Below are 15,053 nucleotides of genomic sequence, written 5' to 3' on the forward strand. Positions count from 1 at the left end.
ATTAATTACATGAATGAATTATTTTAAAGCAAAGATTAAAAAGATGTTTACTTAGCCACTTAAAGAAAGTGATTATTTAAAAGTGCATACTTTCCTAGACAACTTTAAGACTTTTGAGAGTTTGAGTAATAACATCTATATTTTTAAGATTTAGGTTCAGATTATTGTTTGTGAGATATCCTTTTTGTTTTTAAATCTCAAGTTTTACACCTGTTGACAACCATTTATAGGTTTATGAACCACATGAAACACCATTTGGAACTTGAGAAGCAGAGCAGTGAGAGCTGGGAAAACCATACCACCTGCCAGCACTGCTACCGTCAGTTTCCCACACCATTTCAGTTGCAGTGCCACATTGAAAGTACACATACCCCCCATGAATTTTCTAGTAAGTTACCAAAACATTTAAATATTCCATATTATTGATTTCAATAATACAAATTGTGAGAAAACCTTAAGAAGTCTGTTGGAAAAATGAGAATAAGAAGTAGACTTTGGAATTTGAGGGCAAAATTGAAAGGCCAAGTTTTAACTGTGATAAACTTTTAAATAAAATTAGTTACTAATATTAAAGTGCCTCTTACAAATGATTCAGTATGGTAATTGCCTTGGCATAACCTATGCATTATATGCTGGGGACTAAATTAGGAGCCTAGTATCATAGTTTTAAAATATGAAATAAGTGCTCTTCATTTAAACTTTAATAGGAAAGGGAACTACAGTTGTAGTTAAAAATCACAGGCTGGGTGCAGTGGCTCATGCCTGTAATCCCAGCACTCTGGGAGGCCAATGTGGGCAGATCACTTGAGGCCAGGAGTTCGAGACCAGCCTAGCCAACATGGCAAAAACCCCGTCTCTACGAAAAATACAAAAATTAACTAGCCATAGTGGTGCATGCCTGTAATCCCAGCTACTTGGGAAGCTGAGGCAGGAGAATCACTTGAACCTGGAAAACGGAGGTTGCAGTGAGCCGAGATTGCGCCATTGCACTCCAGCCTGAGTGACAGAGCAAGACACTGTCTGCAAAAAAAAAAAAAGAAAATTACAGATGTTGGAGCAAGATAGCTTGGTTTTAAATCCCAGATCTGCTTCTTAATATAGCTACAAGATTTTAGCCAAGTTACTTAATATTTGACTAATGCAGATAATAGAAATACCTTCTTTATAGGGTTGTTAATAGGAGTTGAGTTAATGTAGGTGAGGTGATGTGAGTGCTTAGAACTATTCTTTGCACATAGTTAACAAGCTATTTAACTGTTCACAACTGTCCCTACTGCTACTGTTACTGTTGTTGGTATAGATGTATAAAAAGAGTTTTTATATTAATATCTTAAATATTGTAATACTGTTTTTCTCCCACATTTAGCTATTTGTAAAATCTGTGAATTGTCATTTGAAACAGAACATGTTCTTTTGCAACATATGAAGGACAATCATAAACCTGGTGAAATGCCATATGTCTGCCAGGTACATATACATTTTATTGTTTTCTTACATGTTTGGTTTGTTTGTTGTTTCGGTTATAAAATTTAAGCCTATTAGACCAGCGATCAGCAAACTTACGCATAACTTGGCATAACTTATGCATTATATGAGGGGTAGGCAGCAAGCTGGGTTTGGTCCACAGGCTTTGGTTTGCTTATCTCTATACTGGACAAGGATGAGCCCTGTTGTATGTAGAAAAACAAACATATGGGCTTACAGTGCTATATAGGGAAGAATGGAGGCATACAAGGGAAATACAAAGTGCTGCTAGATACAAAGAACCCTACCAAATGCTTTGGCAGAAGTATTTTTCCAAAGAAGAAGAATTTGAAGGAATAAGAAAGCAAGGAAAAGATAAATTGCCATTGCCATAAACCTGGAGGCCATTAACAATCCAAAGGAGAATGCTGTTTCATGTAGCAGAAAAACATTTTATAGGTCAAGAGGTGCCAAAGCTTGAAACTTCAAGTCAAGACAGAAGGAGACAGATAAAAAGATCTGATAAAGAGAAGGAGATCTAGTTGTGTTTTGAGATGTATCCCTTAACTTTGAAAGCTACCTTTAATGTCTCAAAGATGGTCTTTTGGTGTTGCCTGAGTGAGATTCTTGGTTGCAAAGGCATCAGAGCTAGATTAGTAGTATATAATGTTCTCCTGACAAATTATCCATCGTTGTTACTTTGTAATTGCATATCAGTTACAAATTTTCAAGTTAAACTAAGCCTTCTTTCTGTTTTTAGGTTTGCAATTATAGATCATCATCATTTTGTGATGTAGAAACTCATTTTAGAACATCCCATGAAAACACGAAGAACTTGCTATGCCCGTTTTGCCTCAAAGTTATTAAAATTGCAACACCATATATGCATCATTATATGAAGCATCAGGTGAGATTTACCAGTTCTTATTTGTTTATGCTGTCTTAGTGAAAAAACTGATTATGACTTGGAGAATCTTTAGATTTGTTCTTCAAGAGAAGCAGAGTTGTTCCAAATGACACTGTTAATTTACACTTCATGTTGAATTGCTTGTGAAACTTCCACTTCTTTTCCTTCCTTCCTTTCTGGTGATGGTGTGGGTCATAAATTATGAAAATTCTGAAAGATAGCTAGGAATAAGAAGCCTAGGATTGAGAGAAAATAGAAAAAGTGAGTGGAATATCCAAAAGATTGAATATTTCAGGGTCTAAAGGTAGATATGAGAATGATTTTGAAGGGAGTTATCAGGTCAACGGAAAAAATGAGTTTGAACTGAGGAAGAAAAGATTGAGGATTTATAATCTTATTTTTCCTTTTGCTCTTCAAACTTTATTTCCACTTTCTAACCTCTTATCATTATGAGAAGACATGTTGTCTTTGACCTGGAGTTGTCTTTTATAGTTGTGTGACCATGGGAATAGTAATGACACTTATTCATCAATGTATGAACTCTGGCAGAGAACCATATTTAGATTATCACTTGTTCCCTGGATGGCTTCCACCAGTTTTGCTATATAATTTTGGAACTCAATATTAGTACTTGTACCCATCCCTTGAATTCTGATATGCTTATTGGCTCTTTTCCTGAAGCAATTAAACCATCTTTTATTTGGGCTAAAAATTTTGATGCAGCACTAGTCTTGTTCTTGAGTGCTTGAAAGAACAACAGTGCCTTTGCCAAAATTAGAAGCCAATGGATTTACTGAATCTGATCATGTAATCAAATTTTGCCAACTCACTACAAAGCTCAATGCATTCTCTTATTATTGATAAAATTGACATGCCCATTTATTCAGCATTGGTGCTCACTTTGCTGTCATTTTCAGTTGTTAGTTAATCATGAAATTGACTTGCTGTTTTTAGTTGGAGAAGATCATGAAAGTAGAATTTCCAGATCAATTTGGGATCATCTGCGTTGTGACTGGGATGCCACACATCCTTGAGAGTTTCTGGCAAGATCTTTTCTAGGGTTTCTCCAACAGTATTCCATCAGGTGTTAATAGATATTTTCCCCCAAATTGTCACTGGTCAATAAATTTATTAAATGCCTGGATTTCTAAAATCAAGCAGTTTTGTTTGTTTTTTAAAACAGGACTTCTCAGAGCTTTTAATATGCCAGTGGACATTGTAAATCTCCAAGAAAGGATATAGTATGTGTCATTCCCCAAACTTATTTGACCATTGACTTCTTTTTTTCGTAGTATCTATTAATATTTTTTGATGAACAGAGTTTGGGAAACACTATTCTTGATACCCTGTATTTAATCTTTGGACTTTAATTTTGAAAGGGAGAATGAGGTATAAAGCAGTAGCTCTAGTTCATAGTGGGGCTTTTAAACATGATATTTCCCAGGTGCTTTGCCAAACTATAGAGTGAAATAGAGATGTGGGAAGAATAATAACTATGGTAGAGATTTGGGGACCCACTATGTGGGCTGTGGGAGTTATAAGCAAGTTGTCATGCCCTGAGTTGTATGTTTTAACTTGCCATGGCTGCCAATTTTCTTTTTTGTTTTTGGAGTGCCTGGGAGGTAGATAGCCAGCAGTAAAGAGGGAGCAGTCTATTAATAAGAACAGTCATTGGCCATCCTTGAAGGTATTTACAATTTGTGTAATTATTTACAAGACTGGAAAACCATAGCTGAGTGGGATTATAAACTTGTAGTTGAGATGACATTATTACGAAAGTATTAGACAATCAGAGTAGTTGACTCCACGCCTCATTTTATTGTCTTTGAAGAACTCAGTTGTAACTTTTTTTTTAAAGATTATCTTACTACGTCTTTAGTGATTTTAGAGTTAATAACCCAGTTTGTTTGACTTTTAAGAAATATTGATAGCAATTCCAGATGTGTTAAATACTCTCATTAGAGCTTTAATAAAAAAGCAGTTAACATACACTAATTACTTACCTTATGGCAGCAGCTAGTACTTTACATGCATTTTCTTGTTTAATCCTTTCAACCACTAGATGTATATTATTATTTCAGTTTTATAGGTGAGGAGACAGAGGTTTAGAGAAAGTCACTTGTGTAATGTCACATTGTCTAATAAAGCCAGAGTCAAAATTTGACTTCAGCATCCAAGCTTTTACTGCTCTACCAGAGTTGGATTTCACATTGGCATTAGGTCTAAAGGTAGGAATTACTTATAGTAAGAATTACCTATAAATCTCTCAAGTCTCCCAAACAATATAGTGTACTTATAAAAGAATTTAATACAGATATTTATTTCTTAATGCTTGGAATAGATCACTGTTTCTTTTGTTGAACATAGTGTTATAAAAAAAGTACTCTATCTTCATCACCCTTAGTGCATTGAAATGCATGCATGCGTAAAAGAGTTGTAAAGGCGTGAGTGCAACTGAGGGGCCAGTAGATTAATGTATTCTACCTCAGGACTCTGGACAAATATTCATTGAATGAAAAGGCAGATATTTTGAACTAAATTGTACATGCTACTCATGCATTTTCTCTGTTAGTCTCTTTCTTTCTGCCTCACTATTCATTTTAGAAATATTTACTGAGTGCCTTCATATGTGCCAGAGGCTGCTTTAGGTATCATATAGCAGTGAACAAAAGCAAGTTTGTGCCCTCTGGAATTTACATTATAGTAGAGAAAGATAATGCATTTGTGTATGTGTGTGTTAGAATGTATATGCTGGCAATAAGTACTGTGGGAGGAAAATGTGGAAGATGAGGAGTGCTAAAGATTGGGGAGGTGGTAGGAGTAGAGGAGTGGCCAAAAAAGGGTGTTGTATAAATGCTGTTCAAACATGGCCCTCTCTGAAGGATATAAAGGAGTAAGCCATGTGAATTACCTGGGAAAGGTAACATTATATAGGGTTGAAGTGAGTATATACCTAGGATGCTCAAAGAATAGCAAGGAGGCCAGTGTGGCTGGAGTAGAGTAAATTAATAGGAGGAAGAATAATAGGAGATGAGGTTATAGTAATAGAATGCAGGCCAATTCATATGGAGCTTTGTAAGCCACAGCCAAGACTTTGGAAAGTCACTAGACATTTTTAAGCATGTGAAAGATGTGCCATGTTTTTATTACTGGCAGCTATGGAGAGAAAAGTCCATAAGGAAGAAAGGATATTAGGGGGAGAAGATAGAAAGTTTTTACAGCAGTCCAGGTAAGTGGCTTGGGCCAGTATGGTAGCAATAGTTGAATGAGGTAATGAGAAGTGGAAAGATTATGAATGGTTTTGAAGGTAGAGCTGACAGGTTTTACTAATGTGTTTGACAATGGATGTAAGAGAAAGAGATTAAAATTTTTGTCTTGAGCAGTTTCAAGAATGGAGTTTTAATATACTGAGATATGGGGAAGACTGAATAAGGAACAGATTTTTTTGGAGGAAGGGGACAGGGATATAGGAAGGAAATCTTGAGTTCAATTTGGTTCAGGTTGATTTGGGAAGCATATTAGACATCAAGCAGTAATGTTAAGTAGGCAGTTGGATAGATGGTATTTAAAAACCATGAAACTGGATGATGTAACCTACTGAGTGGTTATAGATAGAGAAAAGATTTCTGGGAACGCAACTCTAGTGAATTTTTTACCTGCTCTATTGTTTTGCTGTTTCTTGGTCTCTCTCTTCTTCCTTGAGCACATGTAAGCTAATTTGTTTAAATTGCCTGTACCTATAATGTAATCCGGTATATCACACTTGTCAAATAGTCTTAAGAGCCCAGGAGGTCAAGGCTGTAGTGAGCCAAGACTGCACCACTGCATTCCAGCCTGGCTGACAGAGTGAAACCTTCTGTTAAAAAAAAAAAAAAGTCTTAAGATGCAGCTATTAGTAGAATTGTAACACATATTTATATATTGCTTTGAATTTTATGAAGAACTTTCATTTATGAAGTGCTTGCTGTATGCCAGTAACTGTGCTAGGTACTTCCCTATATATTACTTCATTTGATTTTTATAAATAATTGGTTGTGCAAAAAAAAAAAAAACACACACACACAAAACTTCAGGCCAATATCCTTGATGAACCTTGATACAAAAATCTACACCAAAATACTGGCAAACTGAATCCAGCAGCACATCAAAAAGTTTATCCACCATGATCAAGTAGGTTTCATCCCTAGGATGGAAGGTTGGTTCAGCATATGCAAATCAATAAATGTGACTCATCACAAACAGAACTAAAGACAAAAACCACATGACTATCTCAATAGATGCAGAAAAGGCTTTCGATAAAATTCAGTATCTCTTCATGTTAAAAACTCTGAATAAACTAGGTATTGAAGGAACATGCCTCAAAACAATAAAAGCCATATATAACAAATTCACAGCCAATAGCATACTGAATGGGCAAAAGCTGCAAGCATTCCCCTTGAAAACCAGCACAAGACAAGGATGCCCCCTCTCTCACCACTCCTATTCAACATAGTATTGGAAGTTCTGACCAGGGCAGTCAGGCAAGAGAGAAATAATGCATATTCAAATAGGAAGAGAGGAAGTCAAACTATCTTTGTTTGCTGATGACATGATCCTATATCTGGAAAACCCCATCATCTCAGCCCAAAAGCTTCTTAAGCTGATAAGCAACTTCAGCAAAGTCCCAAGATACAAAATCAATGTGCAGAAATCACTAGTGCTTCTATATACCAATAACAGGCAAGCCAAGAGCCAAATCATGAATGAACTCCCATTCACAGTTGCCAGAAAAAGAATGAAATACCTAGGAATACAGTTAACAAGGAAAGGGAATGATCCCTGCCATGACAATTATTATACAAATCACTGCTCAAAGAAATCAGAGATGTCACAAACAAATGGAAAAACATTCCATGCTCATGCATAGGAAGAATCAATATCATGAAAATGGCCATACTGCCCAAAGTAATTTATAGATTCAGTGCTATTCCCATTAAACTACCATGGATATGCTTCACAGAACTAGGAAAAACCATTTCAAAATTCATACGGAACCAAAAATAGCCCGAATAGCCAAGGCAATCCTAAGCAAAAAGAACAAAGCTGGAGGCATCACACTACCTGATTTCAAGCTATACTACAGGGCTATAGTAACCAAAACAGCTTGGTACTGGTACAAGAACAGACCCATAGAACAGTGGAATAGAATAGTGAACCCAGAAATGAAACCACACACCTGCAACCATCTGATCTTCAACAAACCTGACAAACACAAGCAATGATTCCCTATTCAATAAATGGTCCTTGGAAAACTGGCTGGCCATAGGCAGAATATTGAAACTGGACCCCTTCCTTACATCATATGCCAAAATTAACCCAAGATGGATTAAAGACTTAAATGTAAAACCTAAAACTCTAAAAACCCTAGAAGAAACCTAGGCAATACCATTCAGGACATAGACATGGGCAAAGCAATTGCAACAAAAGCCAAAAGCAATTGCAACAAAAGCAATAATTGACAAATGGGATCTAATTAAAGAGTTTGTGCACAGCAAAAGTAAGTAGACAACTTACAGAATGGGAGAACATTTTTGCAAACTATGCATCTGACAAAGGTCTAATATCTAGCATCTATAAGGAACTTAAACAGATTTACAAGAAAGAAACCAACCCCATTAGAAAGTGGGCAAAGGATATGAACAGACACTCTCAAAAGAAGACATACATGTGGCCAACAATGATATGAAAAAAAAACTCAACATCACTGATCATTAGACGAATGCAAATCAAAACCACAGTGAGATACCATCTCACACCTGTCAGAATGGCTATCGTTAAAAGATCAAAACATAATAGATGCTGGCAAGGTTGTGGAGAAAAGGAGTGCTTTTATACTGTTGCTGGGAGTGTAAATTAACCATTGTGGAAGACAGTGTGGCGATTCCTTGAAGACCTAGAGACAGAAATACCATTCCACCCAGCAATCCCATTGCTGCATATATACCCAAAAGAATATAAATCGTTCTGTTAAGACACATGCACACATATGTTCTTTTTAGCACTATTCACAATAGCAATGACATGCAGTCAATCTGTATGCCCATCAATGGTGGACTGGATGAAAAAATGTGGTACATATACACCATGGACTACTGTGCAGCCATAAAAAGGAATGAGATCATGTCCTTTGCAGGGACGTGGATGGAGCTGGAGGCCATTATCCTTAGCAAACTAATGCAGGAACAGAAAAACAAATACCACGTTTTCTCATTTATAAGTGGGAGCTAAATGATGAGAACACAAGACACATAGAGGGGAACAACACATACTTTGGCCTACCAGAGGGCAGAGGGTGGGAGGAGAGAGAGAATCAGGAAAAATAACTAATGAATACCTGGATGGTGAAATAATCTATACAAAAAGCCTCCAGGTTACACGTTTACCTGTGTATCAAACCTGTGTAACAAACCTGTACATCCTGCACATGTTCCCTGAGCTTAAAAGTTAAATAAATAAATAAACAAACAAACAATTAGTTGTATTTAATGGACATGGTGATGTATCTGGCAGAGATACAGCTTTAGAGAAGGCATTACTTTATAATTATATGTTGTATAATTATGTGTATGTGTATATATGTGTATATATATGTAAAACTACATATAACTACAAAGGAGTGGTTTCTCTATGTCCTATATATATATATATAAAATGTATTAATGAGGGTAAAAGTTGCAGTTGATAATCTGTAATAGAAGGAACACTGGATCAGGGGTCTGGTAGTGTCACTAACTAGCTATGGGGAAATGCCTTAGAATTTTTTCGGGTCCCATTTCCCATCTGTAGAATAATGACAGGACTGGGTTTGAGGAGGGATTCAGTCAAGGGGTTCTCAATCAGTAAGTTCAGTTGTTCTGTTTTATACCTCTTCATCCACATTGTCTAATGTAGTAGCTACTAGCCACATATGGCTTTTTAGATTTAAATTAATTAAAATTAAACAGTATTAAAAATGTACTTCCTTAGTTACAGTAGCTACATTTCAGGTGCTCAATACCACATGTGGCTAGCGGCTACTGTGTTTGACAGTACAGCTCTAGAATATTTCTTTATCATAGGAGATATTATTGGATAGCATTGGTTTATATAACCATTTCTATAAACTTCTTTGAAATCTCATTTTCACAGTATCATGTGTTTACTTCAAGTTTGTAATTGAGATTTCTCACCACACTTAATAGAAGTTTCATTAGAACCTGTTGATAGAACTTTCATGTACAGTTCCTACATAGTAGCAAACACTTTTGGAACCCAAATACTAATGTAATAACTTTTTAAAAATGAGGCATTTTGATATTATTTCTGATAGGAGATGTTAAACTGCAAGTTTTTACATTATTTAGGTATCATTAAAATTAAGCCAGAGCAGTCTCAGGACACAGGATTTGTAGTTGTTGAAATTATTTTTCCCCCTTTTTCTGTTTTCTTTTCTAAACAGAAAAAAGGAATACATCGTTGTACAAAATGCAGGCTGCAGTTTTTGACATGCAAGGAGAAAATGGATCATAAGACTCAACACCATCGAACATTTATAAAACCTAAACAACTGGAAGGATTGCCTCCTGGAACAAAAGTGAGTTAAAATATATTGTATTTTAACATTTTGTATGATAATAGAAATTAACTCTTGCCCAGCTTTATCTATTGAATATATTTTTAAATGACTTCAGATTTTTGCTCAGACTTTAATTTTAGGGTTTAATTTTATGCATAGAAGGAAAAACTTCTAACCATTGTTTTTTTCAGTTCAGTGATAGCTGTTGGGTTAGAGTAGTAGTCCTTTCTAAAAAGTACAACTCAATTAACTTTTCCTGGGTCAGTGGGTTGTTTCAATATTTTATAGGCTTTTTTTGAGCTTTCAGTTGAAAGTGTATATGTTGACTTTAGTTGCTAAACTGTAAGATGCTTGAGATCAGGAATCATGTTTTATTTATCTTTGTGTCCCCAGTATCTGGTATAGTGCCTAGAGTGCCATAGGTTCTGAGATGTTTGTTGTAGTTGTTATTACTGAGTTTACTCTGAGAAGCAAGTTCTGCTGGATAGCATTGTGTTTTAAGTGAGCAAACACATGTCTGACTGCATACTGATGATTGTAATTTACTTTTCCCTTTTTGCCTTATATACATCTGTTTTCTCTGACTTCTTTATATACAGTCAGCTCTTGAATATTTGCTCCAGTGGAGGGAAACAGAGGCATGGATAATCCAAAGTGAATAATCCCCAAAACATTTATTTTTGGCTTTGGGTACTTACCTTTGAATGTGGGTATGTCTGTTATTTGAATTAACTAAAACAATATAAAGCCATGCTCTGAAGACATGATAGCAAGAGAAGCTATCCAGCATCCTTCCCTGCAATCCATTCATTCCATGTTGGGACTAGACATGCAGAACACTAATGTAAGCAGTGCAGTCCTCTCTCATTTTTTCCCTTAATAATAATAATAATATTAATGATAATGATACTAAATGTTTTTATAGCACCTTAGAATTAGACTTTCAGTGTACTTTTTCATACATTTTATTGTCTAATTCATACCATAATCCACTGAGGTTAATAAGGCAGGTATTACCCCATGTTATAGATGTGAAGAAGCATAGAGAGGATAAGTTCCTTGTTCAAGGTCACGTGGCTAGGAAGGCCTTTTGATTCCTGGTCCAGTGCTATTATATGTTACCCAAGCACGTGTATGTCATAGGACTTCCTTATTGACTGTTCCTCAAATACAGGAGGGTATAGTCAAATGATTAACCAGAATGTTGGTAGGCACTGTGTTTTTCATTGTCAACCAACGGATAAAATTAAACATTTTCTCATTCTGAATACTAAATGATGAACTTTGTATTAGTTTACTTCAAGAAAATTCTAAATATTATTTAGCCCTCTACACAGTATAATAAATTGATATAACTCCTCCTGTAACATTTGTAAGCATAAATCTTGGGCACTGAGCCCCTGGAAAGAGGAGATCACATTTACTGTAGATCTGTTTCTTTTATAGTTGTTAAAGGGTAATTTAGCCCTTTCTAGAATTATTTTTCAGGCTTGAGATTTAAATTTTGAGCTGTATGTTTGTGAATTTCTTAAAGTTAAGTCAGGGCATAAAAATAGCTATGGAATGTGCTCTTTGTATATTCATATAATTTGTATTAACTCCTAATTATTCACTGATAACTGTGTTAACATATAACTGATAGCAATACAAAATGTAATATTACAACTTAATATCAAGTTTCATATCATTTAATGGTTTGAACATCTAGAATAAATGGGAGACTTACCTGATTATAGTTTATATGTGCTTTTTTCAAAATTCTTGATTTTTAACTATTTTTGGTACCATGATATTTTAATATTATGTAATGATTAATCTTTTAAAGCAAATCTTCTCTTTATTTTTGTAGGTTACTATTCGAGCTTCAGTTGGACCTCTGCAATCAGGAGCTTCACCTACACCTTCCATTAGTGCAAGTGCTTCTACCCTTCAGCTCTCACCTCCAAGGACTAAAAATATAACTGCTAAAAATCCTGCAAAATTTAATACAAGTAAACCTAATACAATCAAATCCAACGCAAGTAAACCTAATACAAGTAAGCCTAATGGAAGTAAATCTAAATACAAACCAAAAATCTCTAATATGCAAAAGAAACAAAGCACATTGGCTAGTAGCAATAAAAAAAGTAAAGTCAATACAGCATTGAGGAATTTAAGGTAATCTTTTATTCCTGATATACAATATAATTTAAACTTAAGTATAAAAACTTATACTTTAGTTAACAGAACATTAATAAGGCTCTTCCTTATTATTTTTGTTTTAAAATATATTTTTATCATTTTTTTATGTCTCCCTAAGGTATCGTCGGGGCATTCACAAGTGCATTGAGTGTTGTTCCGAAATAAAAGATTTTGCAAACCACTTTCCTACGTACGTCCACTGTAGTTTTTGCAGATACAACACTAGCTGTAGCAAAGCCTATGTAAATCATATGATGAGGTAAGATGAATTAAATGTGTAAATTACCAATGAAAATTATAGTTCAGCAAGTTTCTGCTTTGAAAACAAAGTTATGCTATTAGAAGCCAAGGAGCCTATTAGAAGCTCCTCTTCAAGGAGCTGAAAGGATCTAACAATAAGGAACTTTTAGGATATTGCCTGGTCCTATTTCTCAGCATAGTAACTAGAAATTATGGGACTAAAATTGTAAGAAAAATTAAGCTAATGAAATTGGAATAGGTTTGTTAGAGAAATAGTTTTTCTTTTTCACTTTTTTGAGATGGAGTCTCGCTCTGTTGCCCAGGCTAGAATGCGGTGGCATCATCTCAGCTCACTGAAACCTCCGCCTCCTGGGTTCAAGCAATTCTCCTGCCTCAGCCTCCTGAGCAGCTGGGACAACAGGTGTGTGCCACCATGCCTGGCTAATTTTTGGATTTTTAGTAGAGACAGGGTTTCACCATGTTGGCTAGGCTGGTCTCAAGCTCCTGACCTCAAGTAATCTGCCCGCCTTGGCCTCCCAAAGTGCTGGGATTACAGGCATGAACCATTGCCACCCGGCTGGGAAATAGTTTTTCCATGGAAGTTTTTATTGCCCTATTGGTGTTTATTTTCCAACAGAATTTTAAATTTTTAAATATATTTACTAGATAAATATTTGTAAAATCATGAGCATCATCCTCTTTAAAGCAGTCACTTTGAGAGACTTTAAGATTTTCGGTGGAATCTGTTTCTCTTTCTGTATTCCAACTGTCTTTTTATCCATCTGTCAGGCCATCTATACTTGAATCCATTCAGTGAAAATGAGGCACCGTTCCAGTCATGATGCCACTTTTGGAATTCTTTTTCATTAATTCATTCAACTTAGATTATTTGAGTACTTACTATTTACACCATGTTAGGAAAAGCCTTCAGAGTCTGCATTACTTTCATTTAGATCTCAGTGGGGAAATACTTTATTCCTTCAGAATGGGTTTGTATTTTTTTTTAAGTAGGCAAAAATGGTTTCGATATAAATCTGAGAGTTTGCTTATTCAGGGTAAGTTTGTTCAATTTTTTTTTTTTTTTTTTTGAGACGGAGTCTCGCTCTGTCGCCCGGGCTGGAGTGCAGTGGCTGGATCTCAGCTCACTGCAAGCTCCGCCTCCCGGGTTTACGCCATTCTCCTGCCTCAGCCTCCCGAGTAGCTGGGACTACAGGCGCCAGCCACCTCACCCGGCTAGCTTTTTGTATTTTTTTTTTTTAGTAGAGACGGGGTTTCACCGTGTTAGCCAGGATGGTCTCGGACTCCTGACCTCGTGATCCGCCTGTCTCGGCCTCCCAAAGTGCTGGGATTATAGGCTTGAGCCACCGCGCCAGGCCTCAATTTTTTTTTAAATTAGGATTAATGTATTGTAAGTGACTTTCTTGCAGATTACACATGACTTCTCTGTTACTTGCTGGTCATTATCAACTACTGCTTTCGAGGATTCTCCTACTGTTCTTGGTGGCTTCAGCACTTCTCTCAGTTTTTCCACATCTTGATGATTGGCCTTACCTCATGGTATCTTGCTGCTTTAGTGCAAGAATTTCACATCAACTTTTAAGTTCATATACTGTCTTTTTTTTTTTTTCTTGAAACTACAGTACCATTTAAATCTCTTCCTATAAACTGTGCATTCCTTTTGGATTTCCATTACCCCATGATGTTCAGGGCTTTGACTCCTTTTTGCTGCCTAGTAGCACCCATCTAATTTTGTGTCAACCTCACTGTCAGGATCATCTGTTCTGATTGCGGCTTTTTGTCCTAGAATCTTTTTTTTTTTTTCTTCTTATTTTATTTTTTATTTTTATTTATTTATTTTTTCATTATACTTTAAGTTCTAGGGTACATGTGCATAACGTGCAGGTTTGTTACATATGTATATATGTGCCATGTTGGTGTGCTGCACCCATCAACTCGTCAGCACCCATCAATTCATCATTTATATCAGGTATAACTCCCCAATGCAATCCCTCCCCCCTCCCCCCTCCCCATGATAGGCCCCAGTGTGTGATGTTCCCCTTCCCGAGTCCAAGTGAGCTCATTGTTCAGTTCCCACCTATGAGTGAGAACATGCGGTGTTTGGTTTTCTCTTCTTGTGATAGTTTGCTAAGAATGATGGTTTCCAGCTGCATCCATGTCCCTACAAAGGATGCAAACTCATCCTTTTTTATGGCTGCATAGTATTCCATGGTGTATATGTGCCACATTTTCTTAATCCAGTCTGTCACTGATGGACATTTGGGTTGATTCCAAGTCTTTGCTATTGTGAATAGTGCCGCAATAAACATACGTGTGCATGTGTCTTTGTAGTAGCATAATTTATAATCCTTTGGGTATATACCTAGTAGTGGGATGGCTGGGTCATATGGTTGGTACATCTAGTTCTAGATCTTTGAGGAATCGCCATACTGTTTTCCATAATGGTTGAACTAGTTTACAATCCCACCAACAGTGTAAAAGTGTTCCTATTTCTCCACATCCTCTCCAACACCTGTTGTTTCCTGATTTTTTAATGATTGCCATTCTAACTGGTGTGAGATGGTATCTCATTGTGGTTTTGATTTGCATTTCTCTGATGGCGAGTGATGATGAGCATTTTTTCATGTGTCTGTTGGCTGTATGAATGTC

The 15,053-nt window shown here is 36.1% G+C and overlaps 1 protein-coding gene across 6 annotated transcripts in view; it reads left to right on the forward strand.

Moving 5' to 3' along the window:
• The window catches only part of ZNF280D (zinc finger protein 280D), a 102,461-nt gene that overhangs the window by 45,969 nt on the left and 41,439 nt on the right, over positions 1–15,053 (forward strand). For all 6 annotated transcript variants that reach the window (XM_023228632.1, XM_023228635.1, XM_023228638.1 and 3 more), the window contains 6 exons: positions 231–388; positions 1,367–1,467; positions 2,225–2,371; positions 9,849–9,983; positions 11,815–12,122; positions 12,265–12,405. In XM_023228632.1, coding sequence (XP_023084400.1) covers positions 231–388; positions 1,367–1,467; positions 2,225–2,371; positions 9,849–9,983; positions 11,815–12,122; positions 12,265–12,405 — 990 coding nt within the window. The remainder of the gene's footprint in view (positions 1–230; positions 389–1,366; positions 1,468–2,224; positions 2,372–9,848; positions 9,984–11,814; positions 12,123–12,264; positions 12,406–15,053) is intronic.

This window comes from Piliocolobus tephrosceles, chromosome 6 (genome assembly GCF_002776525.5).
Source record: "Piliocolobus tephrosceles isolate RC106 chromosome 6, ASM277652v3, whole genome shotgun sequence".
NCBI lineage: Eukaryota > Metazoa > Chordata > Mammalia > Primates > Cercopithecidae > Piliocolobus > Piliocolobus tephrosceles.